We start from the raw sequence: 25,754 nt of genomic DNA, 5'->3' as shown, positions 1-25,754 counted from the left end.
ACTTTTCCATTTGGCCAACATGGAAAAATATGACACTCAACACCACACATTACATTTCTCTGTTTTAATACTTTCTGAAATCTGTTTTTTAGTGTTAGTGTCTTTTATTCATACAGTCTCAAAGAAAACTTTATGATGGTTTCTCAGTCAGTTCCCTTCATTATAGTTATTTGTGACACAGTATTTGGAACCTGGGAACATACACAGTTTAAAAATAGACTTAATATGTATTTACAATATGTACATTTTTTTTAACAGAAAGATTAGAAAAGGCAGCGCTCTGTACTACAACATCCATCAGTAATCAGAAGGGTAAGAAATAAACTCTCCCTTCAGACACATTAATGATTCTTTCTTTCGTCTTCTTTTGTCCTTAGCTGGCAGACGGCGGTCGTCCACGAGGCCAAGACGTCGCCGTGGGTACCGTAGGGTTTCCTTCTTGGTCAACGATGCACTTCCAGGCCTTGTGATTTCTTGTCGTGACTTTTGCTTGCTCTTGGGTTAGACGTCATTTGCCGATCGAATACTTTTTCAGCTTAACTGTATCGCCTCCATCTGCACAGACATATGTGGACACACACGCAGACACGGGCACACACCAGTAATACCAGTGTGCAGCACAGGTGGATTTTGGTGGCAAAAACTGTCCCCCCTTTACTCATTACAGCTGTGAATTCAATCCCAGGATAATACGAGCCCGATTTAACATAAGTCATGTTACACAGCACACATCACTTTCTGTACCTAAAGCAGCTCAGAGTCTTTTCTTTGTGTGACTGATGATTCGCTCTGATCCAAAGTTGGTCCTGCACAGAGAATCCTGTCAGTCCCAGTTTGTTTTTCTGAGACACTCAACATCTCTACATCAGCATAGAGGTTACGGTGAATTCTTTTTTTTTTCAACATGAAATACAGAGATGTACACACAATGATTAAAACTACTGCCACTCCAACTGCTGTCACTCCAACTGCTGTCGCTCCAATTAAGATATTGTTTTTTTGTGATTTTAAAGTTGGTCTCTTAGATTTGAGTTCATCTGCAGCTGCTGTAAAAGACAAAGAAATATTTGTTGCCAGTTGTTCAAGTCCAAAATGGATATTTGCAATGCACATATTGTATTTGAGTCATAAATGAAAATTCCAGCACAAACAGTTCACAGAAGCCAACGAGTCAATTTTACCAACACAATGAGAGCTATTGCAAAAAAAAAAAAAAGGTAATTAATTAACTAATATTAAATCAGCTTACCAGTGACATTGAGTTGACAGTCGTCAGAGCTGAAACCATAATCTGTCTTCACTTTACACTTGTATCGACCCGAGTCATCAATCCTGAGTCTGGACAGTTGAAGTCTGATTCGTCCTTCTCTGAGGGCGTCTTTGTCACTCTGGACTCGTCCTGAAAACTTTGCATCCTGAGACTCTGACACCTCAACACCTTCAAGAACATGATACAAGACTGAGACTTTATCAGTTATCAGTTCACAGAGGATGTTGAGAGTTTTTGTGGATCTGTCAGGTTTGGTGGTGAACGTCCACTCCAGTGTGATGTTGTGGTTCTCCTCTGCCTGATAGGAGGTCTGTGTCACATTGACTACAAATGATCCTGTTGAGGAGACAGAGAGGAAAAGAGAGGAGCAGACACACTGAGAACTGGAACAAATCTGTTGTTGAGCTTTATTTGGAGTTCATAAAGTGAAGCTGTAAACTAACCAGAGACACATGAGGTGAGGATGATGAGCAGCAGGATCCTGCAGATCATTTTCTCCCTGTAACGATAAAATTTGATTTGAGGAAGAACCTTTTCACACACATGTATATGTTTTAAATAAGAATATAAAAAAATTAACAGAGCTGATTTTTGTCTCACATGAACTTTTTCATCTTCTAAAACATTTTGCCGGCTACCCCTCAGCCTCTCAGCAGCTGCACTTCTGGTAAATGTGAAAATCCCAGGTGATCTCAGAAAAGTTGACTCTGTACTTGAGGTCAAGATCACAGGGATTCAAACTCATCTCAGAGACGTATTTAACTCACCTATGGTATGAATTTCAAAATCCTACTATAGAACGATGAGTCAGCATACATAGAGGGGGTGCAACATCTACCAGACTGATGTAGAGCTGACAACCTGCTCCTGACTTCAGGAGAGCACGGAGAGATCACTGCCCACTTAACATCAATAGATCCTCTGTGGAGGTTGTCAAGAGCACCAAATTCCTTGGTCACTACCTGGTGGAGAACCTCCCCTGATCCCCCAACACCAGCTCCATAACCAAAAAAAGCCCAGCAGTGTGTCTACTTCCTGCGGAAGCTGAGGAAAGCCCATCTGCCATCATCCATTCTAACCACCTTCTACAGAGGGACTATTGAGAGCATCCTGAGCAGCTGCATCACTGCCTGGTAGTGGTGCAATGGATCACGGCTGATCCATAATCCGAACCGATCCCACTCCATGGTTCGGAACGCACGTGATCCAAAGATTCGAAAAAGAAGGAAAAAAAGTATGTATATGGTGCGCGTAGTCAGTCTGTCAAGTGATAGTTATGGCCAGCGCTAAAGGTCCAAGTGGAGGAGCAGAGGAGTTTCCGGCATCTAAGCAGTCCTTTGCTCCCCAATCCGACCGGGCTAAAGCTATTACAAAAGCTACTGGGGTGTTTAGCTGCAGACAGGAGGCCGTATTCCCTTGTGCAAAACAAGCAATGTTCCCTCTAAACTGCGCACGTGCACAATTGCGCACTGCTGGCACGGTCTCTGGGCACAAAAAATCTGCATTGCGCACAAAAAAAAATCTAACCTGAATTGAATCACGCAAATTACATTCGTATATACGCAGCTAATTAACGTGGTTGACAGGCTATGACAGCGTCCTTATGTACCGACACTAGGGTTGCCAACTCCCTGAAAAATAAATAAGGGACACCTTGTGGCCGGGGCCGGGCAACCCAGTTGTCTTCACCCTTCCCAGTGTGGTGAATTTTGTAGCTCTTTTTTTTGTGTGTGTGAAATTATTTTTTTAACCATTTGACTTGAATTTGATTTAAGCAGATGCATATTCTTTGTGATATGAACACATAGGAAACAAATGATCATTTAGCCATTTATTTTTAGCTCAAAATAACAACATTAACACAATAAAACAGGTCTCTTTCTTAAACAGAAGCCTGTCATACTTAACTTTGGAGAATATAAGTAAATCTTTCTTTAAAATAACTCTGTCCTGCTTAACTTAAAATTATATAAATTAATAGAAAACAATAGAACGAAAAACATTCTTGTAACTGTGCACATTTAGTGCATTTAGTACAATTGGCTTCAGTTGAGGTATTATTTCAGCTTTTCTAATGCTAATCAGCTCCCGTTTGTAAACCCGCTTGTTCCCATGATTAAGCATCATAACTCATCATCATTATTCATCTATGTATTACTTTTATGTATTAGTCATCTATTTGTTGTAATCATCTATCCTTGCAGTTGTTTATTACACAAAATAAATTATATTATCACACTTCTGGACACATAGCGCTGATATTCACTGCACATGCCCATATTAACCTTAACCAGAGGGTTTAAAAACAAACAAACCAGTGTTTACAGACAATATCTGCTTCTGCCGTGGCCTGGTGGACAAAAAATTGGTTAAGGGTTCCCCGAGCTTTCACGCCCCTCATGTTCTTCATATGCCCACCATTAGAAGCATGCCTATGGAAAAAGTGCACCGGCACACAGTGCAGTGCGCTTTATAGGTGTTATCGTGCACTTTTTCCAGCCAGGTGTTTTCCTTTTCCCATTCCTCCCAGTACTTTTGCAGCCTTTTTCTTCTTTCTCTGAGGGGAATATTGCTGGTCTAATGCTGGGCTTACACTGTGCGATTTTTGGCCCATTTTGAGCCAATTTTTGAGTCGTGCAACCGATTTGGTGATTGGCCCGATTTTCGCCTTCATCGTGCAGTATACGTGGGGTAACGAGAAGCGATTAACACCAGCTCCCGATCATCAATCGCTCGTGAGGGTGTCACCGCAGCCGCTCACACTGCTCACGCACAAACACGTAAACTTCGGTGAAAAAGACGGAGCAGCACGGCTGTGCAGCGTGTGATCTGGACACAAGTGATGGAGGCACAACTTGTAGAACTTTGGAAAGCTCATCCGAGCCTTTTCGATGTGGCATCACAAAATTATCACGACCACAACAACCGTGAAAATAGTTGGATTTACATTGCTGCTCAATCACAGCTGCCTGATCAATGTTTTTCATTAGCAATTTAGCAAAGTTGATGGTGTGCGTGTCAGTTTGTGTGAGTGAAAGACAGAGAGGGAGAGCGAGCGACAGATTTTCTGTTATAACCTTCATTTTATGGACGCACAGTGTGAGCACTCAGGTCGCATCAGAGCATCGGGCCGTATAGTGTGAGACCCTGCATCGTGACCTACCAACTTATAACCCCTGCGAGTCAATCGTGCAGTTTGAGCAGGAGCTGAACAACGTGACTGAAAAAATCGCACAGTGTATGCCCAGCTTTAGGTGTACTGTCGTCCGAGACTTGCACCGCAGTGTCGGCGTTTGTTTCCCTGTTGGTGTTGTGGTCATCTGTTGTCTTCCTGTATTTTCTCCGACCTTTCCTCGACCAATGAGATAAGCAGTAATCTGAATTGTCATACTCGAATGGTCATAAGTGTGCTGTCAGCTCATTGGTCACAAAGCAGGAGAGGGGCTGGGAATTATGTTTTCAAACAAAGCGTTAATTCCATTAACATTTATAGACTACTTTTGATTCTCACTGTATTACGGGACAAAGTGCGTCCCTTATTAGCTCAATACGGGACGTGTACTTTTGTTTCTAAATACGGGACGATTCCCTTTTTTAAGGGACGGTTGACAACCCTAACCGACACCGGTGTTTTAGCTAGCAAAGCGGCGTGGCTGATGTGGAGTGAAGCCACGTTAATGACAACGTGTACAACCATTGGAGATGTGAGCAGGACAGACGGAACAATTGAGGGGAAAAGTGTGGACTTTTTGTCACTTCAGTGACAAATTCGTACCCAGGCATGTATGAGCAGGAAGAGTTCAAAGTTATGGCTGAACTGTCCCAGGCATCTTCTGTTGCTCTAACTACAAATGGGTGGACCTCCGGGTCAACGGAAAGCTACGTGACCGTGACCGCTCATTATATCACAGGAGTGGTAGATACAAAGCCCTATACTGCACCTTAATTTGTTTTTATATAATTGTGTGGAATGGGTCTTGAGTTGAATGTTTTTAACAGGCAAAAAATACTTAAATAAGTTAATAAGTAAATGTTAAAATTTTGTCTTTTTTTCTTTTTTTGCTGATCCAAAAATTGATCGGATCCGTGACTTAAAACCGTGATCCAACCGTGAGATTTTTGATCCGTTGCATCACTACTGCCTGTTGTGGTAACTGCACCATATCGGATCACACTATCCTACAATGGATAGTGAGAGCAGCTGAGAAGATCATTGGAGCCTCTCTTCCCTCCACCAAGGACACTTTCAGCACCCGCTTCATCTGCAACACCACCAGCATTATGGAGGACCTCACACACACTTTTCACCCTGCTGCCATCTGGAAAGAGGTACCGGAGCATTCGGGCCCTCACTGCCAGACTATGGAACAGTTTCTTCCCCCAAGCCGTCAGACTCCTGAACAATCAGTGACTGGACTGACACACACACACACACACACACACACACACACATCTTCATACACGTCACTGCTAAGCACTCGTCTACAAAACTCAGCACTTTGCACATTTCCATTGCACTGTCTTGTCTTGTTTTCTTTGCAATTTTTTGCACATTGCACTTTACGTAGTCCCGTGTTTTTCTATTATATGTGATATGTAGCACCAGGGTCTCGGAGAAAAGCTGTCATTTCACTCTGTACTGTACGACTGCACATGGTAATGACAATAACAGACACTTGACACTTGACAGAGTCTACCCAGCCACAGTTTCAGTGCAGCTCACCAGCACATGAAGAGTTAATGGTCGTCTATGATCCAAGTCATGATCATTATTCTGTGCACACTTTCAGCTACAAGATTTAAAATTGTCTGTTGACATCAGAGTGAAGTGTGTTGTTTTGTTACTCCAGTAACATGTTTAGATGTTTTCAGGCTGAGTTTATCTGTACCTGTCCTTGTGTTTCTCCATCTCTGGCAGCTGTCTCTACGAACCATGAGCTCCTCTCTACGAACGTGGAAGAACATGTGAAGTTTTTTCTGTTGACTTTACCGGGTGCATTACACTCACTGACCTGCAAGATAAAAACAAAATATCAGTGTAATAGATTTTCATTTCATCAGACCTCACAGATAAGTTGAGCATTAGCCAACAGGGGGCGTTTCTCACCAGAAAATAAATGAGGTAAAATTAAACAGGTCATGTGATCGGTGTTCTTTAAAAGTTCCTTTAAGAAGCGTCACAAAAATTATGTTTGGTATACTTATTTACAACCCCAGCCCTCGTCTTTAATTCACAACAACAGAAACTACGAGCTAATAACTGTAACTATAACAATGGGTATATTTCCTGAAAGCTGCGCTGCTATTTACTTCCTGTTGCGCACTTGGAAAACGGTTCTCATTTTGCATCATATCAACAAAGCTAAAATATTCTTCTCTGTCTCTATCCTGCCTTTTCTGTCATCACAGACATTTTTCCTGTTTTGCTTCGAAACTTATGATTAATAACCTGCATAATCGGTCTTTTTTAACAATTTGCAGAAAGTGCACCAAAGGTAATCAACAAGAGCACACACGTTCACACGGACTGTTTTAAAGTCTAATTAGTTGTTTGTAGGAGAGCGATCAGCGACATGTCCACTTTCTGTCACTTTCTGATCGATTTAATGATCAGCTGGAAGAACAAACACGCAAAGCGTGCAAACTGTTAATCCCAGTCACACCCTGCTTTACATACTATGATTAAACATCTACACTACAGCATAACACGATACCATTACTTATTATACTTAAGTGTGCTCAACAGAAAAGAAAAAACACGATCAAATACATACTCCTTTGTTCTTCTTTAGCAACAAGTCGACTCTGACGAGGTGCTCCGTTTAGTTTCCGCTTTTTGATAACTCCTCCTATGAGGTCCTTCTATGGAACGCCAGGAATGCCATAATGAATTACTTAAATACACCATTAAATAATTAATTAAATGTGTCAATAATTAATTAAAATGTGAAATACATAAATAATTAATTAAATGTGTCAATAATTAATTAATTAAATGTGTCAATAATTAATTAAAATGTGAAATACATAAATAATTAATTAAATGTGTCAATAATTAATTAAAATGTGAAATACATAAATAATTAATTAAATGTGTCAATAATTAATTAATTACATGTGTCATAACTATTTATTTAATTAATTAATTCCAATTTTAATTAATTATTGCCACATTTAATTAATTATTTAATGGTGTATTTAAGTAATTCATTATGGCAGTCCTGGCGTTCCATAGTCCTCAAGCACATCTACATATATTTAAAGCATCTTTAAAAATACCACTACTACTATATTAATACTCGTAATAATGCATTTAGTATTATTTTCTGGAATTATCATCAGATGTTATATTTTCTTAGCTTACCTAATGACGACAATACAGGATAGATGAAGTTTTATATGCAGTGTTTATGATGTCATGATGTTACAGTGCGCTCACAGAGACGCAGGTTTGTAAATAATCACCAAGTAAGACTTTCTTTGCCGACACACTTCAGTGATGCAGATTTAAAACAAACTTTAACTGAAATACAGCAAAACTGTTCTGATAATACGGGGACGTTGCTGTGACTCAAGTGTCTGCTTGTTTTTATCTGTTCTCTAAATAGCATCAAAAACATTAGTTAATGAAGTTTGAACCACTAGAGATTATAAGATAACTTTAACCTTCTGATCCACTGGTCTGCTTGTATTCACGGGTTACCAGCTGAGAAGCTGATGAAATTTATTATTTTAGTTTGTTAAAGATTTCTGTTTCTACTCTGGTCGAATTGGGCTTCAGAGTTTGTTTGCAGTACAGCTCCACATCCAGGTGACAGCAGATGGAAATTATGTTACCTGTCAGCGTCCAATATTGTTATAAACTGATATGGATCAGTTCACGTCTTTTTTTGTTTGTTTTTGTCTTTGTAAATTCTGTTTCACTGCAACATTGAACTTTTGGGTGATGACACAAAGACTGAGAGCAGGATGAAGACTTCAGCCTTCAATCATCAAACTTTAAGTGTGAGTTTGTTTCAAATGCAACGTTTCTATCAGCTCAACAAACATCAGCAAACACACAAACTGTTCATGTGCAGTTTGTCTCACAGTGAGTTGTAGCTGCTGTGTTTCACAGGGAGGGAGTAAAGCTTACCTGTAACATTTAAAGCTCAGTTTTTAAATCAGATATTGGGTCTGTACATGTGACATTATGTTTTTTCATATTCTGAAACGTGCTGCTAAACAAACTGATGAAGACTAACTGTGTTATTTAAAGGTTGCAGGTTAGTGCAGGATGAACAGGTTAGTTTGCTGCACTGTGATGGATTTAAAGTACAGAACAGTGTGTGACTGGTGACAGTGGCTGTGGTTTCATGCTCAGAGTTTGGTTACATCAAGTGTAGCAGAGATGAATTTGCAGTTAAGCTCATGACGCTTAGATTCACTGAATTCCACCTTCATAGCAGCTGAATAGTGTCTAATCTAAAAACAGCATAAACAATTTACTGTCAGTATAAAGGATGGAAATCAGCCTGTTCAACTCATGAAAACATCAGCTAACATCTGGTTGAATTCACTTGTGTAAATCCACAAAGAGCAGCAGGTCAGCTGATCACAGCCTGCACAGTCAGAAAATCCACTGAAGCTCTCAATAGAAATTATTGTGATTTGTGATCTTTTCCAGGCACTGAGCCATTACAGCTGATTTCAGGGTTCCTCCACCTGCTGAATCCACTTTAACCCCTGACTCCTCATTTTCCTGTTTAGGGACAAAGTCGCCCTCTACAATGTAGGCAACAGAAAATAGAGCCACTTTTTATTTTCCTTCTTTTTCTCTGCTCATGAGGCAGAGCTCAGCTACTTTTTACTGTCTTACTCTGAGTACATTTCAGAGCCTGTACTTTTTCACTTTTACTTAAGTAAAGACATTGAATCAGTACTTTAACTTTTACTGGAGCATTTTTAACACAGGAATCTGTACTTCTACTTAAGTACAACATGTGTGTACTTTTGCCACCTCTGCGTATCAGCCACATTAAAGTCTCCCTCTTCTGTGGTGCCGCCTTTACAATGTGTTACAGTCTTCTTTATCATGATCTTGTTTCACCTCTGAGGGGAAATTTTGATGCTGGTCCTCTTTGTCTGTTCACTGCCTGCTGGAAACTTACCTGCTCGCTGCCGCTGCTCTTCCTCTCAGCTTCCCGGAGTAAGTCTGAAAACTCACCCGCCTGTCCTCCTGTCTGCACCTCTGCTCTGAAAAAGGAAAGGAAAGGTCAGACATGTTGTTCTTCTCCTCACAGCGCTTGGCTTTGACAGCACAAGGTCCTGGACCACGTTTATATGTCTTCATAAGTTAACAGATGTGAAGTATTTTCACATACGGCCCTTAAAGCTTTTGTTAAAATGCTCCACAACACTTGGTTTAATCTGGCTTTATGCAGAGAAATGTGACTGAACCATCAGCTGATGGAAATGTTTATCATTAAACTCCTCGCCTTCATCTGTTGGAAGTTTAACGGGTACACGTCCCTCACTCATCCTCAAAAGCAGATGCAACAGATGCTCCTGCCTTGGTTTGAAGACACCTGCATGCATACTTAGAAAATCCATCTGTACATGTCAGTAAGTATTTCACATTATCATTGTCTGCACAATATTCACCCATATCAGCCAAATCAGCCTCAAACTGTTTACAATTCCACTAATCAAAACTTAATTTCTGGGAAAAAGTCTTCTTGCTGGTTTATGAAGTGTGTAAGTATCCTCCCTCTTTAAACAATGTTTCACCTCCAGTAGTGACAACATTACACCTGCTTATTCCCCTGCAGCATTGAGAGGGTTATTCACACTGCCCAAACCCACCAAGTAAGTAGGGTCATGATATAATTTATGTCATGTGTTTTCCACGATCGCTATGAGACACAAGTGGTCAGACTGTGAGTGTTAACACATCTTATTTCATCCCCATCACACAAAAACACTCAGCAGTGCCTGTTTTATGCTTCCCACATCAACAGTTTCTCCTCATGTGCAACAGACTTGCTGTGATCCAGGAAATTGTGCAACACATCATCAGTTGCGTTACGCAGAACAAAGTGCACTTTATCTGCTTGAGCCTGGAAGCTGATAAAGAGCATTCACTAATGTGTCGTTAATTCAAACTGGAAATGTGAGGCTGGAAACCTGTTTCAGAAATCCTCTGGATCCTACCATGAATCTGTTTAAAATAGGGAAGGTGTGTTTAGATGATGCTTGCTGGTTGTAACAAGCAGTATCCCCTGACACCACACCCTGAACCCACTGCTCCACTCCTCCCCTGCAGCCGAGCACAAACCACACTGAGCACACACTGCTACTAAGAATCAACATGAACACGACAGAATTAACCAGCACTGTTAAAAGAACAATTATCGAGGACACACATTTGCTGGCTGTCTTAACTTGTTATCAGCTCCCAACACACATTATCAGCACATTTCCACACATGAGTGTTGTGAACACTGAGTGTTTTATGTCACAAAACACAAACAAGCTAATTTTTGACAGTTTCAACGATTCACTGGATAAATTTACATCTGAGATAAAAACTAGTGAAAAACTGCACATTCATGTTGTTTTCTGGAAGACAGGTTCAGAGTAACTTCCCAACAACCTGCAGACAACATTGTGCTTTTGTTTCTGTGTCAGATACAAAAAGGTGAACCTTATACACACCTGATTAATGTTTATGGGACTTATCTTGCTGTGGTTTGTCATTTTGTTAACAACATACACCTTGTTTCTGTCTGTCATCACTATAGCTGCATGTGTGCAATGTGGATATTGATGTTATGTAACAACGAGGCGCGTGTCGACAAATCCAGGAAGTCTTTGATGAAGCTCATATTCAGGCTCACTTCTTTAAGGGACGGTGATGTCACCGATGACATCTGAAGTCTCGCTGGTTCAGAAAGTGTTTCGAGTGTTGGTGCGAGTTACAAACAGTTTCAGCTGTGACACAGAGGAGCTTGTTTTCATGGAGCCTGCTAAAAGCAGAAGGGTTTCCTCCTGTGTGGCAACACTTTGAGCTGATCTTTCTCAGTAAATTATTACACATAATGTTCATGTCAATAATGAAATGTGTTCCTGCTAAAATACTCACAAGCTGTTGTTTTTTTGAATTGGGAAGGTGGGACACTCTCCTCAGTACCATGTGAAAGGGTTTTCCAAGGTCGGGGAGATTATTACCAAAAAGAGAAACAAGCTCATTCCAAGCACAATGGGAGAAAAACAGAATTAATTTCTTAATAAAAATGAATAATGTCTCCATCACCTCAGTATTCAGGAGCACACTCTCTGTCCCATCATTTGAAAACACTGCAACAGTTTTAACATCAACATCTCACGTCCTGTTGGATTTATCTAAACAAACTGTAATCAGACTGATGAGTTTGTTAATAATTGTGCGCTGTTCACAGTGTTGTTAGTTTTGGTCTAAAATATTCTGACTTGAGCTGTTTGCACGGCATAACAGTCCATAGTTCAACGTTTCGGGGGGCCGACCACATGAAGAGTGGCAGCGGCGCGGGCAACTGAGGAGATCCGGAGGCCGGCCGCGTGGAAGACGGCAGCGGCAACTGAGCAAACGAGGGCGTGGCCTACGGCTCTCGGGCACCGGGCGTACCGGTGGAGGCTCGGTGGGTGCAGAACCAGACGATGGTGTGGTAACCACAGCCGACAAGACTGGACCAGATGGCAACATGGCAGCCGCAGGCGATGGAGCAAATGGTGGAGCAGGTGGCGGCTGAAAGGACTCTCCTGAGCCGCCAGAGGAGACAAAGAGGTGCCGGAGCAGTTCTCCTGAACCCCAGCAGAGTCGGATGCAGAGCCAGCAGGTGTGGAAAAATCTGGCTGAGGCAAAGCTAACTGTAGCTGCACAGGGTACGTACAAAAGTCTGTCTGAGCTTTGTCAGAAAGATGCAGTCCTCAGCTGACTGAATGAGCTCACCAGAGCTTTCAGCAGAGGATGGCAGCAAGTGAACAGGGCTGGGCTAGAGAGGGACCTGGAAACAGAGCTAAAGCCTGAACAAATAATAGAGCTAGAAACTGACCTATGGTATGGTATGGGTGGGTGGGTGCAAGGGAAAGCTGGGCCCGAGCTGCCCTGGGAACAGGAACTGGAGGTGGAGACCGGAGCTCAGGAGCAGTAACAGTCACTGGGCAAACTAGGTTAATGGTGCCAAACACAGTTTCAGGAGACAGACGTACGGCAGGCTGGTTTTAGCAACTCTGCTGTTCTTAAGCTGTCCATGTTCGAATTAGCAGTCTTTGAAAGAGTCTTTGTATAGACAGATTCAGGCTTAGCAAACTCAGTAACTCTCAGCTCAGAAGGAGGTTACAGAAGCAGGTGTATTTTCACAGGCCATCACAGAATAAACTGCACAGTCCAAGGGTGCAACAATACCACAACAGTGTTAACAGGGACTGACACAAAAGCATGGTGAGCTGGTTTACATATAAATGTCTGTGAAACAAAAAAATTCAACCTGATTAATTATTTCTGAGGCACTAAGTTCAAGCATTTTAGCCAGTTTAACTATGGCAGGTGGCACTCTGCTACCATTTACGTTTACCAGCTGAGGCGCAGAAAAGATCACAGAGGGGAAACTGTCGGACCAACACAGGAAGTCTCAGATGCAGAAGTTTTACTGTGTCCAGGGCTGGCTGGGCAGCACCGGAAATGTGAAAAGACAAAACAGGTTGGAACACAAACCAGTCACTAGAAGGAGCATCGGCTACAGAACACACAGTCTTAGACTGTTTGTGCTCCTCAGCACGCACTGTTTTATTTACAACTGTTGATGGTGTGTGGCTGGGCTCAGGCTGGGAAACCTCAGAATCAACAGGCTGAGGAATAAAACAGTCCAGCGGGGATACAGTGCCAGTAACATCGTCTAGGTGAGTCTGGGGGTGGAATAACAGTCCTAACTTGACACCGAGGTGTCGCTCTGAATAATGTCTGTAGAGTTCAAACACACAGTGGTGGAGTTATCTGATTTAGGAGATACAGAGTCCACCGAAGACCAAACAGTGTTACTCACAGTGGTCGATCTGTCATGAAGTTCAGGATCAGAAAGCTCGAGCTGAGCGTGTGAAACACAGTCACTCTCTCCCACGGCTGCAGTCTGCTCAGCTGTACTGGAGCGACGGCGGCGTGAACGCCGTTTTCTGCCAATCTGACAATGTGTGATGTTTTGACAAACAGCGGTTTCCTGTTTTGTGCTTCTCGTTTGTTCTCGGTTGTGTTGCTGTCGTTCTTTTTGCTGCTGTGTGCATTGGTTTGTGTCCTCTGCATTCAGTGTGGTTTTGTGCAGTTCTGTAACTTGAGCAGTGATCATGTTCGATGTCTTAAATGGAGCCTTAATGATTTTAATGTTACTGTGTGTGTACCTGTTTGAGGTGGGGTTAATTGTGTATTGCTTTTATTTGATTAAGCATTGTTTAAATTTGTGTGTCTTGAAAAGTTATGAGGTTAATGTGTTGTTGCTGCACGATTTTGCTCATGTAAAGTTTGAGGTATTTGTGGCGGGTGTAGTTTGTGGCTTGGCTGCAGGGGAGGAGCAGCGGGTTCAGGGTTGTGGTGTCAGGGAACGCTGCTTTTATCAGCCGGCAAACATCATCTAATCATTCTTCCCTGTTTCAGTAGCACCCCAGACTGGTCCTGGACCGGATTCCCTTCACGATGAGTGCACGTTCAAAAGCGTCTGAGTTGATCTATTTTTTATTTATTTATTTATCTGATGGATCCGCCTTCCCCTTGTGTTGACCATTCTCACCTGCTGGTAAGCCTCAGTCCTGAACTCCTCTTCCCTGTATGGTTGAATGTGTAGTTTGTTTGTTTTTTAATTTGTTTTTTTTAAAAGTTGCTTTCCCTGTCTGGATAATAAATCTTGGAAGCACATCTCCTGCCTCATTTTAGTGTAAAGAACCAGTGTGCATTACTGTGTTATATATATAAATATGCATTAAAGCCACTAAAGTGTCTTATAATCCCTGTTAATACATGCCTGCTGACACATGATACACAGTAATATGTATTTGAATACAACCTGAAACCTGTTAATGTTCTGATTTAACAGCAGATTTCTCCACATGCAGGACAGAGAAATTCCTGCATCTGTCACACAAAAAGTGGAAAAAATATTTGTTTGACATTTTAATCATAATAACAAAGAAATAAACTGTTGGTAGATCCACTTTTTACAATGAATCATCCATCAGTAAAAATCTAACTCAAATCAAATACAACAAATTCAACATTCATATAAAAAAATCCATCCATCAGATGTTTGATCCCTGAAACATCTGATCGAACACCAGGGTTGGACACAGACTTTCTAATCTGACATCACAAAGTTATTCTGAAGCTGTAAATCTAATTAAAAACTCCCCAAAACTACTATGAGAAAACCCTTAAAAGGTTCAATGACAGAAGAAAAATGCTTTACATATAAAATTAACAGAGGTTCCTGATAAATAGACTAATAAATGGAGAATAGCTGAACAGTTTCTGTGACACAGACCTAAAAATGCATAAATGCTCCATGATTTTCATTTGTATCCATCATCTTGAACAGTGGCTATAAATGTGTTCACTTCACTATTGTGTGATTTGGTTTCTTCACGTGTTTCCTTCAGTGCAAATAAAGGACTGTTAGAGTGTGTGCTGTGTGTTTTTCTGAAGCATGACAATCCTTTCCAACAAGTATTTCCAGCTGTTTGTCTCCACTCTGCACTTTAGTCTTTCTTCCTGTCATGTCTATGTTTGTCCATAGACATGACAGGAAGTCTCCCTCAGCTCATTTTCTCCAAATCAGAAGCTTCAGATTTGTGGAGACGCTCTGCCTGCCAGACACAGCTCAGGGCAAAGAAACATATCTATCCTCCACATCTGTCATCTGAAAAATGACATTAAATGTTATCACTCTAGATACAATAAGAACAATTAAAAAAATCTCAAAGACATTAAGTTTACAGTCATATATGATCAAGAAAATCAACAATCTTCACATTTCAGAAACTGGAACCAGCTTTAAATGTGACTAAAATAATGATAAAACAATCAATTCTCTAATCATTGACTAACTGATGAATCACTGCAGCTCCAATATATTGTTGCATTTGACAACCCACTACAGCAACTACAGAATAAAACCACTAACCAGACTGATGACAGATTTCAAACATGCTGAATATGAAGAGTAGTATCATTTAAACTCACATGATTATCAGCCATAAGAACAAATTCAGATTTATATTGATGTAAGGTATATAAATGTAAGTACAGTTTGAATCAGTGCAATATTATTTTCACACATCAATGGACCACTGAACTTCTCAGCTTCTAAAATGTAAAGCCTCATTTAGAAACTGCACAAGTACATATAATGGTCAGGGATCAACATGAACCTGTCTTCTCTATTTGACTTTAATCAACTCTGCAGTGTCTCCATTATACAACCCAAGACAAAGTCCAGCATAGAGCGGCTGAGTGAATGTGGTCTGGACTCTGTGGAGGAGAGTCATGGTTTCAGAGACGCTGTAGAAAGACAGAATACCTGCTCTGTGATCCAGGTACACTCCTACTCTGGAGGACCGAGGACCTGAGAGGTCAATGTGGACATTGTTGTGCCAAAATTTATAACTGTTTATGTCACAACGTAATGCCCAAGATTTGTCATTGTTTCCAAATCCACATTCATCGCCCCTCCCTGCTCTGCTGATATTCTTGTATGCGACTGCTACACGAACTGCTCCACCTCTCCACTCCACCTCCCAGTAACAACGTCCAGTCAGACTCTCTCTACTCAGGACCTGATAACATCCAGTGAATCTGTCTGGATGATCAGAATAAGACTGTGGTTGTTCCATTCTTGTTGCTTTTCTGTTCCCCTCAGATAATAACAGATGTGTTTTTGCTGTGTTTGGATCCAGTGTGATTTCACATGAATATTTTAAGAATCCAGCTCTGGTCTTTGGCTCTGCTGGTGACAGTAAAACATCCTCTTCAGTGACTGTCAGTGAGATGTTTGTCCATTCCTCTCTCAGAATGTCCTGTAGTTTATCTCTGGTCTCTGACACAGCTGCTGTCACATCCTCAAAGTAGCTCAGAGGACGAATATTGATGCTGGATGAGTGTGTAGACTCACTGAGTGCTGACAGTGAGGGGTAGTTGTGTAGAAACTGGTTGTGATCCTCTGTGTGTGAGAGCTGCTCCAGCTCGCCGTCTTTCCTCTTCAGCTCAGCGATCTCCTGCTCCAGCTTCTCCTGAAGCTCTTTGACTCGACTCACTTCAGTTTCCTGCTGGGATCTGACCTGCTGCTTCACATCAGAGCTTCTTTTCTGGATGAGACGGATCAGCTCAGTGAACATCTTCTCACTGTCCTCCACTGCTTTATCAGCAGAGCCATTGATGGCCTCCACCTCCTGTTGAAGCAGCTTCACATCTTTCTCTCGCTCCTGGATTCTCTGCTGGATGTTTAGTCGTCTCACCTCGAGCTCCTTCTGCTTCTCAGTCCTTTCTGCTGCAGCTGGGACTGTTTCATGGCCTTTATGTTCATCCATCAAGCAGAGATAACAGATACTCTGCTGATCAGTACGACAGAAAATCTTCATCACCTCATCATGACGAGAGCAGATGTTCTCCTGGAGCTTCTTGGAGGGGGCCACCAGCTTGTGTTTCTTTAATAGAGCTGCATCATAGTGAGGTTGGAGATGTTTCTCACAATAAGAGGCCAGACAGAATAAACAGGACTTGATGGCTTTCAGCTTCCTCCCAGTGCAGACATCACAGGCCACATCTTCAGGTCCAGCATAGCAGTGATCAGCTGGAGCAGCTTGGAGTCCAGTCTTCTTCAGCTGCTCCACTAAAGCTGCTAACATGGTGTTTTTCTCCAGGACAGGCCTCGGTGTGAAAGTCTTCCTGCACTGAGGGCAGCTGTGGATTCCCTTCCTGTCCTCTTCATTCCAGAAACTTTTAATACAGTTCCTGCAGTAGCTGTGTCCACAGGTTGTAGTTACCGGATCCTTCAGTAGATCCAAACAGATGGAACAAGAGAAGGTTTCTTGGTCCAGCTGAACTCCTTTCTGCGCCATTTCTCCTCTCAGTGTCAGTGACTGTGTGACTTTCTCTTCCTTATAACGGAAACTAGTCTGAGCTCTGATCTCAACAACATGTGTTTCTGCAGTGAATGCAGCCTGTCAGCTCTTACACGTCACCACATGTTGGTTACACCCATCTTCAAAGTGCAGATCTGAAGGGGAGGGAACGAGGAAACACGTGGACAGAGAGGAGGTGCTGTGTTTAAGAGCAGGAAGAAGAGGGAGGGTTATCAGGCTGTGCTTCACTCCAGGAAGAGGAGCAGTTTGAGAGCGATGATGTGTGTTTATGCTATGTTAGAGTACAAAACTCAAACACTGGGTCGCCGAACCAGGACCGTGACAGTTTAACCCTTTTTATTTACTGCTCACAACAACTTTTGAGCTTGTTAACACTTTCTTCTATATAAATAAACTTCACTTTAGAAATGTCAGAGTTCTCACTGAAGTTAACAAACAGTCCTTCAGTTTTAGTCAATGCAGGAGTTTAATGATCCTAAACATACAGATAAGGCAGCCACTGACATGATGCTTATGTTGCATTTAAGTTTATTTTCGTTTAAATTCTTTCTCTCCCTCAAAAACCATCAGAGGTGAGAGGGTGCAGCAGGTGTAGTAGTTGGTATATGAGGCATACTATCAGTGAATGTTTTTGCCCCTTTTTTTCAGAATTACCTCCGCTTTCAATACCTGGCAGTTAGTGATGGCCCGCTTGAAGCTGGCGCTCCGGCGCATGTGTCGAAAAAAACAACACACTGGTTCAGAAGCACTGTGTCGAGGCTACAGATATACATACACATACATACATACATCATAGCTGAACTGGCCCGGTATGCCCGATGGTGATTTTTCGTTTTTATGGGCCAATGGGTTTTTGTTTGGTAACGGTATAAAAACTGAAAGGTAGTGGATTAGCCAGATGCTGGCAGATGTGTAAAAATAACTCAATTGTTTGGTGGTGGCTATCGCGGAGCTTCCACAGATTCAGTAATATTAGCAAGTAGTGGAGGCCAGCAGGTGAGGCCAGTCCGAGTGTCAGGTGAACTGAACTTCAGGTAAGAAGTTATGACCTGCAGTCTATCTGGGTCAGATATAAACCAAGTTTAGGTGGAGTTTATTTTCGTTATGCTGACTTTTTACAGTCAGTTACAATAACTCGTACTGCGTGCTAGCTAGCATGACGGAGTTTCTATAAAGCTGGGTGGGTGCTATGATGTTACTGATGGTGAACTTTATTTTATTCATAAGGTTAGTTAGTAGAGTTGCCAACCGTCCCATAAAAAACGGAATCGTCCCATATTCAGAGAAAATATTACGCGTTTCGTATTGAGCTGAAAAGGAACACAGTTTGTCCCGGACTTCAGCTAGAATGAAAAAGACACAAAGCTGGAGTTATTCTGCATCTTTATGCTGCACAGCTGTTTCTTCTTCTCTCATTCTCTCCCCTCCCCTGTTGTTATTTCAATCATGAAACTGATCAATGATCAGCTGATCGGCTTTTCTGTCGCAAATCTCGTCTTTCTTGTTTGTTTATCGCTCACTTTGCGCCAGAAAGAAGAAAGCAGCAGATGCGGCATTAAACAACAGCAGCACGTTTAAGCTTGATCAGCTGTTGTTAGAATTTATTTAATATTAATTTCTAGTATCAGCTGATATGCTCATGATATCGGTTTGGTTATCTAGTGAGAGGGAAACATGAAGATGAAACCAGGAGATGTCCTTACTGAATCATCAGAGCTGAACAGGTGATGGAGAAACAGGTTTACCTTTTAGGTGACATGAATGAGTTGAAGGGAATATATGAACTGTTTCTGAGAGACAGAAACAGTTCACATCTTCTTAGAGTTAGACTCATAACACCAGGGGGCCAGGGCATTAACAGGGAAACGAGGGCACAAAGAAATACTTTTCTTTCTTATTCTCATTTAAAATGTCTCGCTTTCAACAAATATATATATGTAAACAGTTTTCTAAAGTCATTGGTTAAAGCTCACAAAATTTCAACAACCACAACCCGTTCTCACTCCCAACGCATAAAATACTGACGATTTGTCACGTCCTTAAACTTCTCATACTGACGCAAAAGGTACCCTTCCATGTTTGTAGGAAATGCTGTGGGTTCTCAATTCACTCCAATATGAACCCGCTTGCGGCGATAAAAGATGCTTCAAGCAGAGGCTTCAGCCTCAGCCTTGACTTCAATAATAACTCGTTCCCGGCGAAACATGACACCGCCAAGTACAATCTAATTGGAGAACAAGGACCCTCTCTCCGGAAGTGTTTTTCCCAGTCTTTTAAGGATTTCTTATAATGACATCGTTAACATTTCTCAACAAAAACACATGAAAGTATCACTGATAATTCAACAATAAAATCGCTTCATGTTGTGGCCATCACACAGTGTTTTCCAAAGTGATTCACGATCTGAAAGTGCGCAGATTTAACGTACATAATCCTTTGTTAGGTTTATTATTTTTATTTCACACGTAAAACACATTTATAGATTCATTCACCACTCCTGTTAGTTTTGGATGCGCTCGGCTCACCATTCAGATACAACCTGTGTAAGCAAAGGATGATGGGAGAACGGAGAGACCCGTTTATAAGAATAAGAAAAACGAGGCAGAATTGATTGATTCTAATGCAGGTATGTAAAAAATATATGACTACTTTGTAGTATTTTTAAAGTAATAGCTTGATGTGTGTTTCAAAGTTTGTTTTTCATAAAAACTTCAAACAAACAGAGGTGACTGATCTCAGAAACGGTTTAATGCATTTAAAAATGGCTACAGTTACCGTCAGCATGCTTGCTAGGTAGAGTACGGTAACGACTACACGTGGCTACTGCAGCATTAGCAATTTAATCCAACGATGATGGATTAAATCTATTACAAACATTAAAAGAGTTGTGTGATGCAAAATAGCCTCACATGGTTTGTAAAGCAGTTTTTGTGCTAAGAGTTCTGCTAGCTCTTTACAAACTGATGATGCTAACGTTAATTGCTAATGTTAACCGGAGCACCAAGACTGAAAATCATTTGAATTGCGTTAGTTATGTGTTTATGTCACTGAGTTCTGCAAAAATCTCTTTCCTCTTTAGTTTGAAAATGAGTGATTCAGAGGATCCCGAGCTGGAGGAAGAGCTTCAAGCTGCTGACGAACTCCTTCAAGATATGCAGGTAACATTATTTTTAAAATGTGATGTAGTGGAAACAGTTGTTAAAGAGGGAACACACGTGTCTAATTTATTGTACGGAGTAAACGTTATATTATTTGCAATTTTTTTTAATACATTTTTATATATGTGTATATGTAAGTTTATGTGAAATTAAGTTGGTTAACTTAAGATGTTTGATAATCTTTGCTTTAATCATGGACTGTATTTTAGGTGTTGCCTTTTTTCCTTGTTAATTGCGTAGAATGATGCACAGAGTGAACCTCAGCCAGTGCGCTGGAAAAAACGTGACAGACAGGGAGATTTTATTCCTCAAAGACCATCATCCAGTCGAAGTACTAGTTGCATGCCACGTGGTCAGTATTCTCACAACCATTGATTTTATCTCACAACTTGTTTTCACCAAAGAATTTCAGTAAGTAAATATTCTTCAATCTCTTTTTTTTTCCAGTGTCCACAGATCAGCATCAACGTCCACATGAAGAACCTAGTTATGTTGCCAGTTTCAACCCAACAAAAGGTACTTTACCTTCTTGTATATATTGTGATTTCTGTTTACTTTTATATTTGTTGTTATAGTTGAGTTAGGCAGGGCTTTTGTGCAGTCCTAAGAAACATACTGACTAGAGTGTTTATTTCACTTTGTGGCAGAGTTTCTTTCTTCTTTTTTTTCTGTTAGTGTATGGAACTGAGGTGCTTCGTCAGGAGCTCCTTCAGTTGTTGGAGGATGGAGAAGAGGACGCAGCCATGACTTGTGAGACGTCGTCTGAGTCAGCTGCTACTCACTGGGAGATCAGAAACATGGTGTCCTCGCAAAAGTGGAAAGAGGCCAGGCCTTGTCTTATAGACAATATGTTAGCTACTCTGGATCCACAGTCACACCGTGTGTGTCAGTGTGGCAAACAAGTAGTTGTGAGGTGTCTGGACTGCCTGCCTCTTCCATTCCTTTGTGCTGAGTGTGATATTGCAGTTCACACACGCTTTGTCCTGCACAACAGAGAGGCAGTAACAGGAGGGTTTTTGCAGCCTTCATCAGAGTTTCACAAGCCAATAGGTACGGTTTTTAAGTCCTATGCATTTCTTGCTATTTACTATGAGTGGGTGCTGTTATTGTATTTTTATTGTGTATCATTTAATTTCCAATTCTTTTTATATATATTGTGTGTTTTAATGTTAGTTCGGCTGTTGCCAGTGCAAAGGCCAGACCATGTGTGTGACTGCCCAGCAGGTAACGTTGAGGTTTCACCCGGCGCAATTGTGGCTCTTGTAACCATAAATGGTAAGTTGCCCTTTTGTCACACAGTACATGCACAATAGACATGTTTGCAGGTTTTATTGCAAATTGTACATTGCTATCTTGTTTTGAATTACCCTTGGCCCACAGTATATGTGGGCACCTGTCAGAGGTCATTTGGATTTACCAGACCGCTTTGAAAACAACATGAAATCTTTACAACATGAAAAAAATGAATCTCTTTGTTGAGCCATGACTGAATTTATCCTTATCCTTCCTAAAGGGCGTTGCCAGTGGTGAGCTGCACCAGCTGTGGCCTAATGTGGTCCCCCTCAGTTAAGGACATCCTGGGTAGTGGATATTGGCCTGGCACCTTAAATTTCTGCACCCTGTTTTCAATGGATGTCTTTCAGTCTTTCTATGACATTAAGAAGGCTGCACCAGGGATGTCACTTAAGGCATTTGTCAAAATGCTGGATGAAAGAACAGCCCATTTCGGAAGGGTGAGTTTCTAAATTTGCCAAGTTTAAGGAAATTGTGCAAATCAATGTTTATGATGACTGTCCTTGAATATTCTGTTGTTTGTCCTCTACTTAAAAGACTGGCCGAATATCAGCCTAATATCAGCCGAATATGGTGCCTTCAGTAAAAGTTTCTTGGAGTGGAGTGCTGTAAAGTTTGAGGTGGACAGGATGTGCAAAGAGCCATGCGTTAGCTGCCCTGCCTGCACTCCAGACATGCTTGCCGTCTCAGTTGATGGAAACCGTAAGCTTTATCACTTTAAATCAAATGCAAGGTACGTTATGCATTGTGTACATAAATCAAAAATGTATTTTAATGTTTCTTTTCAAAAGACTGTCACTGTGTTCTTTCAGCACTTCAGAGCAGGGGAACTTTGAAGGTGTCTTCATTGAAAAAGATGAGGAAGTTGCTGAGTTTATGAAATACATCCAGAGACACACAAATGATGTAAGAGACTCATATATATATATTAGTGCTGTCAGCGTTAATCTTGTTAAACTGACGTTAACGCCATAACCATAAACACAGGTGTGTGTGTGTGTGTGTGTGTGTGTGTGTGTATATACATATATGGATGGGTGGATATTTATTTTATTTTTCTCTTGGTGTTGTTATAATACTATTTACTTTACTTTTTCTTAATGCGTACTTAATTTTGTCACCATGTGTATTTAAAAAAAAAAACAACAACATGATTTTTATTTTGTGTTATCAGTGCTGTCCTGGGGAGATATGAGGCCTTGTGTGACTTAAGGCTAATTCAGCTAATTGTTATGCATTTGTTTTAAAAAGTTTGTCCCTGATAGGGCTTAATCATGTCATGTCTTTTATGTTAAAATCTTTGAGTGTATAGGTCCCGGGGAAAGGGTTGTGCGGATCTTCCATCTTGGACTGCAGCAAAGGAGTCGTCCAAAAAGTCCACTGGGAAGTTGGATGAAGAGGGCATGGAAATAGCTGTTTGTCGCCACGGAGTCCTCTTAGCTGCATTGAACATGTTTCCAGGGGAGATCTTTGCTTACCCCCTTTTTCTCCAGAGGAAGTTGGCAGCTAGCATCCCAGGACATATTACATTCCTTTGCTCCGATGTGGCCTGTAAATATTTCCCATATTTAACCAAGGTGGCTCAGCTGAGGAACCTCTTGTCAATGCGTCCTTTTCTCTCCGTCATGCATGCAAAGGCTCTCATTTGGAAATGCAAGGTATACTGCAGCTTGTAGTTTTGGATTAGTTTGAGACATTTTGTTATAAGGTTGAATGAATTCAGCAGTCATGTATTGTGACCTCCTTTCTATAGATCAAATGGGGAGGTGCGTTTCAGGATGGGGCCGGTTCAACATTTGGAGAAGAGGTGGAACAAGTAAACAGTTTCCTGTCTAGGGCGGCCATCACAACAAAGTACATGTCTAAAGCAGGTATGTGTCTGTGTCTGAGATTCCACTCAGTCTCCTGCTCATTAATTCTTATTTGTATACTAACTGAAATGCAGGGCGAACAGACATGCTGACCCTCCTGGCTTTGGGGTGGAACAAAAGGAAAGTGGAACAACTGGGCCGCACTTTGAGCCAGAGATATCTAAAGGTGATTTTTTTTTTTTTTTTCAACACCCATTTTAATGTGTGTGGTAATGGGGGAAAAACACCTGTACTGTAAAAACATCAATGTGAATGACATTTATTAATGTATTCTTAGATCATAAGGATCCTTAGAGAACAAGTGGAGAGCCTGAATGCGACCAAAAATGAGCTGGGTGTGGATGACGACACACTGCAGCAATGGGTGGCCGATGTGCAGAAATGGGCTGAAGGTGAGTCTCAATATAACGCACTCATGTATAACAATAGGACCCACCATGGCCTCATTAAAGAACTTAAGGTAGAATTAATATCTTTCTGACAGTGTCAACAAACAAAGAAAAATAAGCCTTGTAAAAGCAGAATTTATGGCAGAGTTGTTGCGTTTGATCAAATTGGATTGAACCTGGGTTGAAATGATGTCGTACTAGTTGGTTTTATAAACCTGAACACCGACATACTTGTTATCTCATGATAATGCAGCACATGAAGGCTACAGATGTCTTATAATGAATATCATCAAGTCAGTGATTACAGAGTCCACTGTAGTTTGGTGACTGTTACTCATCCTGTATTCTGATTAATATTCCTCTCACTTAGAAACTGATCAAACTGATGGCAGCCTTGGAGCGTTGCAGGCACGAATAGAGGAGCTTGTTGTCATCATCAGAGTGCGAACACAAAGTCTTTACAGACAAAATGGTGTCACAGTTTCTTTGAAATGGACCGTTTGATGTTCAGCTTGTACAGCTACTTTGTAAACAGAATAAAATCAGATCCAGGTTTGTTTAATCTGGATGTGATGCGTGTTCTAGCAAACAAATTGATGAGTGTAGTTTAAAATGTAACTATATACATTATGTGAAGGTGTGAATTTTTTATGATCATTTACAGATAGCAACAAGAGGCGACACAGAATTCGCAAGGTCATCTTAGATGAGAAGAAACGCTTGGCGGCTGCTGTTGACGACTACAACAAGCTTGCTGAACCAACAAACAAATCGTATCCAGTGATGCCCTCATCCAGACCGACATTTGGCCCTGGCAGAGCACAAGTGAACGTAAGCTCTTGATTTATAAATATCCTTTTTAAACAAACTCCCAGTATCTGAGCAGTAGTTGAATGTTTGGTTCTTGAGTCATAACGTGCTACTATGTTTTCCCATCTGATGTTGTTAAACTGTAGCTGCTGCTGACCTCCAGACAAAGAGAAAGGTCTTTGAGAAGGTGATGGCTGTGAGGCACCTGAGAGAGGAGGAGATGATCCTTTGCAGGGAGATGTGGCATCACTGGACAGTGTTGCGAATGCGATCTGTGGTGTTGGGGACAATCTCCTCAGACTGTAAGCACATCTTTTATTTATTAATTATTTGATGAATCGATTGAAAATAAGAGCAGATGCTAAAGTCTTACTGGATCTTTTACCTATATCTTGATTGCTAGATAACACTGCCTTCTCCCTTTAAAAAAAAAAAGTTTAATTACAGGATCCTAATTCCTTGTGTTTATGAGGTGAGGTTTTTTTTTGTTTGTTTGTTTTTTTTACTTTACTCATATTTATTTGTTTTGTTCTTTTTACAGCCTCCCTTGTTGGCATGTCGGAGGATGCACAGAAGGGACTCCGTAGCCTGGTTTTAAAAAAACAAAGTGAACTGAAAGCTGAAATGCTCAAAATAAAGGACGTGTACAAGAGAATCCTCAGCCACCAACCACTCCTGGAAATGGACTCGGAGGAGGAGGAAGACATTCCAGACGATGCCACTGAAAGTGATTTGAGCACTTCTGATGAAGACTGATTGTGTCATCCTTGATGTTATTTTTCGTAAAATAAAAAGTTAATCACATCTCTGTTTAATGTGATTT

At 41.2% G+C, this 25,754-nt stretch overlaps 3 protein-coding genes across 13 annotated transcripts in view; 1 reads left to right on the top strand and 2 right to left on the bottom strand.

Annotated features, from left to right (window-relative positions):
• The window catches only part of LOC109194440 (uncharacterized), a 149,648-nt gene extending 135,334 nt beyond the window's left edge, over nt 1–14,314 (bottom strand). Inside the window, exons 1-6 of one of the 4 annotated variants that reach the window (XR_003214888.1) lie at nt 13,333–13,641; nt 9,421–9,505; nt 6,160–6,282; nt 1,714–1,769; nt 1,250–1,606; nt 50–1,046 (exon numbers count right to left, since the gene is read on the bottom strand). Coding sequence is in view for 3 of the 4 variants with exons in the window: in XM_025900354.1 (XP_025756139.1) it covers nt 745–1,046; nt 1,250–1,606; nt 1,714–1,769; nt 6,160–6,179 (735 nt within the window). In the remaining variant the exon portion in view is untranslated. Of the gene's footprint in view, nt 1–49; nt 1,047–1,249; nt 1,607–1,713; nt 1,770–6,159; nt 6,283–7,044; nt 7,133–9,420; nt 9,506–13,332 lie in introns of those variants that run through there. The other 3 variants (XM_025900354.1, XM_025900355.1, XM_025900356.1) reach the window with 3 other exon arrangements.
• A 311-nt stretch (nt 14,315–14,625) lies between these two features.
• On the bottom strand, nt 14,626–17,660 carry LOC112841641 (tripartite motif-containing protein 16-like). Its single transcript, XM_025900340.1, has one exon. The coding sequence runs from the start codon at nt 17,384–17,386 to the stop codon at nt 15,710–15,712; it is 1,677 nt and encodes a 558-aa protein (XP_025756125.1). The 5' UTR covers nt 17,387–17,660; the 3' UTR covers nt 14,626–15,709.
• A 2,242-nt stretch (nt 17,661–19,902) lies between these two features.
• LOC102080731 (uncharacterized) lies at nt 19,903–25,526 on the top strand. 8 transcript variants are annotated; one of them, XM_019347844.2, is made up of 17 exons: nt 19,903–20,036; nt 20,490–20,568; nt 20,809–20,920; nt 21,016–21,084; nt 21,244–21,618; nt 21,742–21,843; nt 22,082–22,301; nt 22,399–22,594; nt 22,674–22,767; nt 23,174–23,519; nt 23,615–23,732; nt 23,807–23,898; nt 24,010–24,124; nt 24,492–24,593; nt 24,786–24,952; nt 25,078–25,233; nt 25,473–25,526. In XM_019347844.2, exons 9-16 carry the CDS (start codon nt 22,763–22,765, stop codon nt 25,120–25,122), a joined length of 990 nt encoding a protein of 329 aa, XP_019203389.1. In that variant the 5' UTR covers nt 19,903–20,036; nt 20,490–20,568; nt 20,809–20,920; nt 21,016–21,084; nt 21,244–21,618; nt 21,742–21,843; nt 22,082–22,301; nt 22,399–22,594; nt 22,674–22,762; the 3' UTR covers nt 25,123–25,233; nt 25,473–25,526. The 8 variants fall into 8 exon arrangements, with proteins under 8 accessions (XP_019203389.1, XP_019203393.1, XP_019203392.1 ...); XM_019347847.2 differs by lacking the exon at nt 19,903–20,036 and having other exon boundaries at nt 20,129–20,568; nt 21,764–21,843; XM_019347849.2 differs by lacking the exon at nt 19,903–20,036 and having other exon boundaries at nt 20,134–20,568; nt 23,439–23,519.
• The last annotated feature ends 228 nt before the right edge of the window (nt 25,527–25,754 follow it).

The sequence above is a fragment of the Oreochromis niloticus genome, linkage group LG18 (assembly GCF_001858045.2).
Source record: "Oreochromis niloticus isolate F11D_XX linkage group LG18, O_niloticus_UMD_NMBU, whole genome shotgun sequence".
Lineage (NCBI taxonomy): Eukaryota > Metazoa > Chordata > Actinopteri > Cichliformes > Cichlidae > Oreochromis > Oreochromis niloticus.
This window is presented reverse-complemented; position numbering and strand designations above follow the sequence as displayed.

Bases quoted from the DNA above. Each gene is read 5' to 3' on its own strand.
- LOC112841641 (XM_025900340.1), bottom strand. From the start codon at position 17,386: ATGGCGCAGAAAGGAGTTCAGCTGGACCAAGAAACCTTCTCTTGTTCC.
- LOC102080731 (XM_019347844.2), top strand. The intron at 23,520-23,614 runs GTATACTGCAGC...TCCTTTCTATAG, and splicing joins CTCTCATTTGGAAATGCAAG to ATCAAATGGGGAGGTGCGTT. The intron at 24,594-24,785 runs GTGTCACAGTTT...GATCATTTACAG, and splicing joins AAGTCTTTACAGACAAAATG to ATAGCAACAAGAGGCGACAC.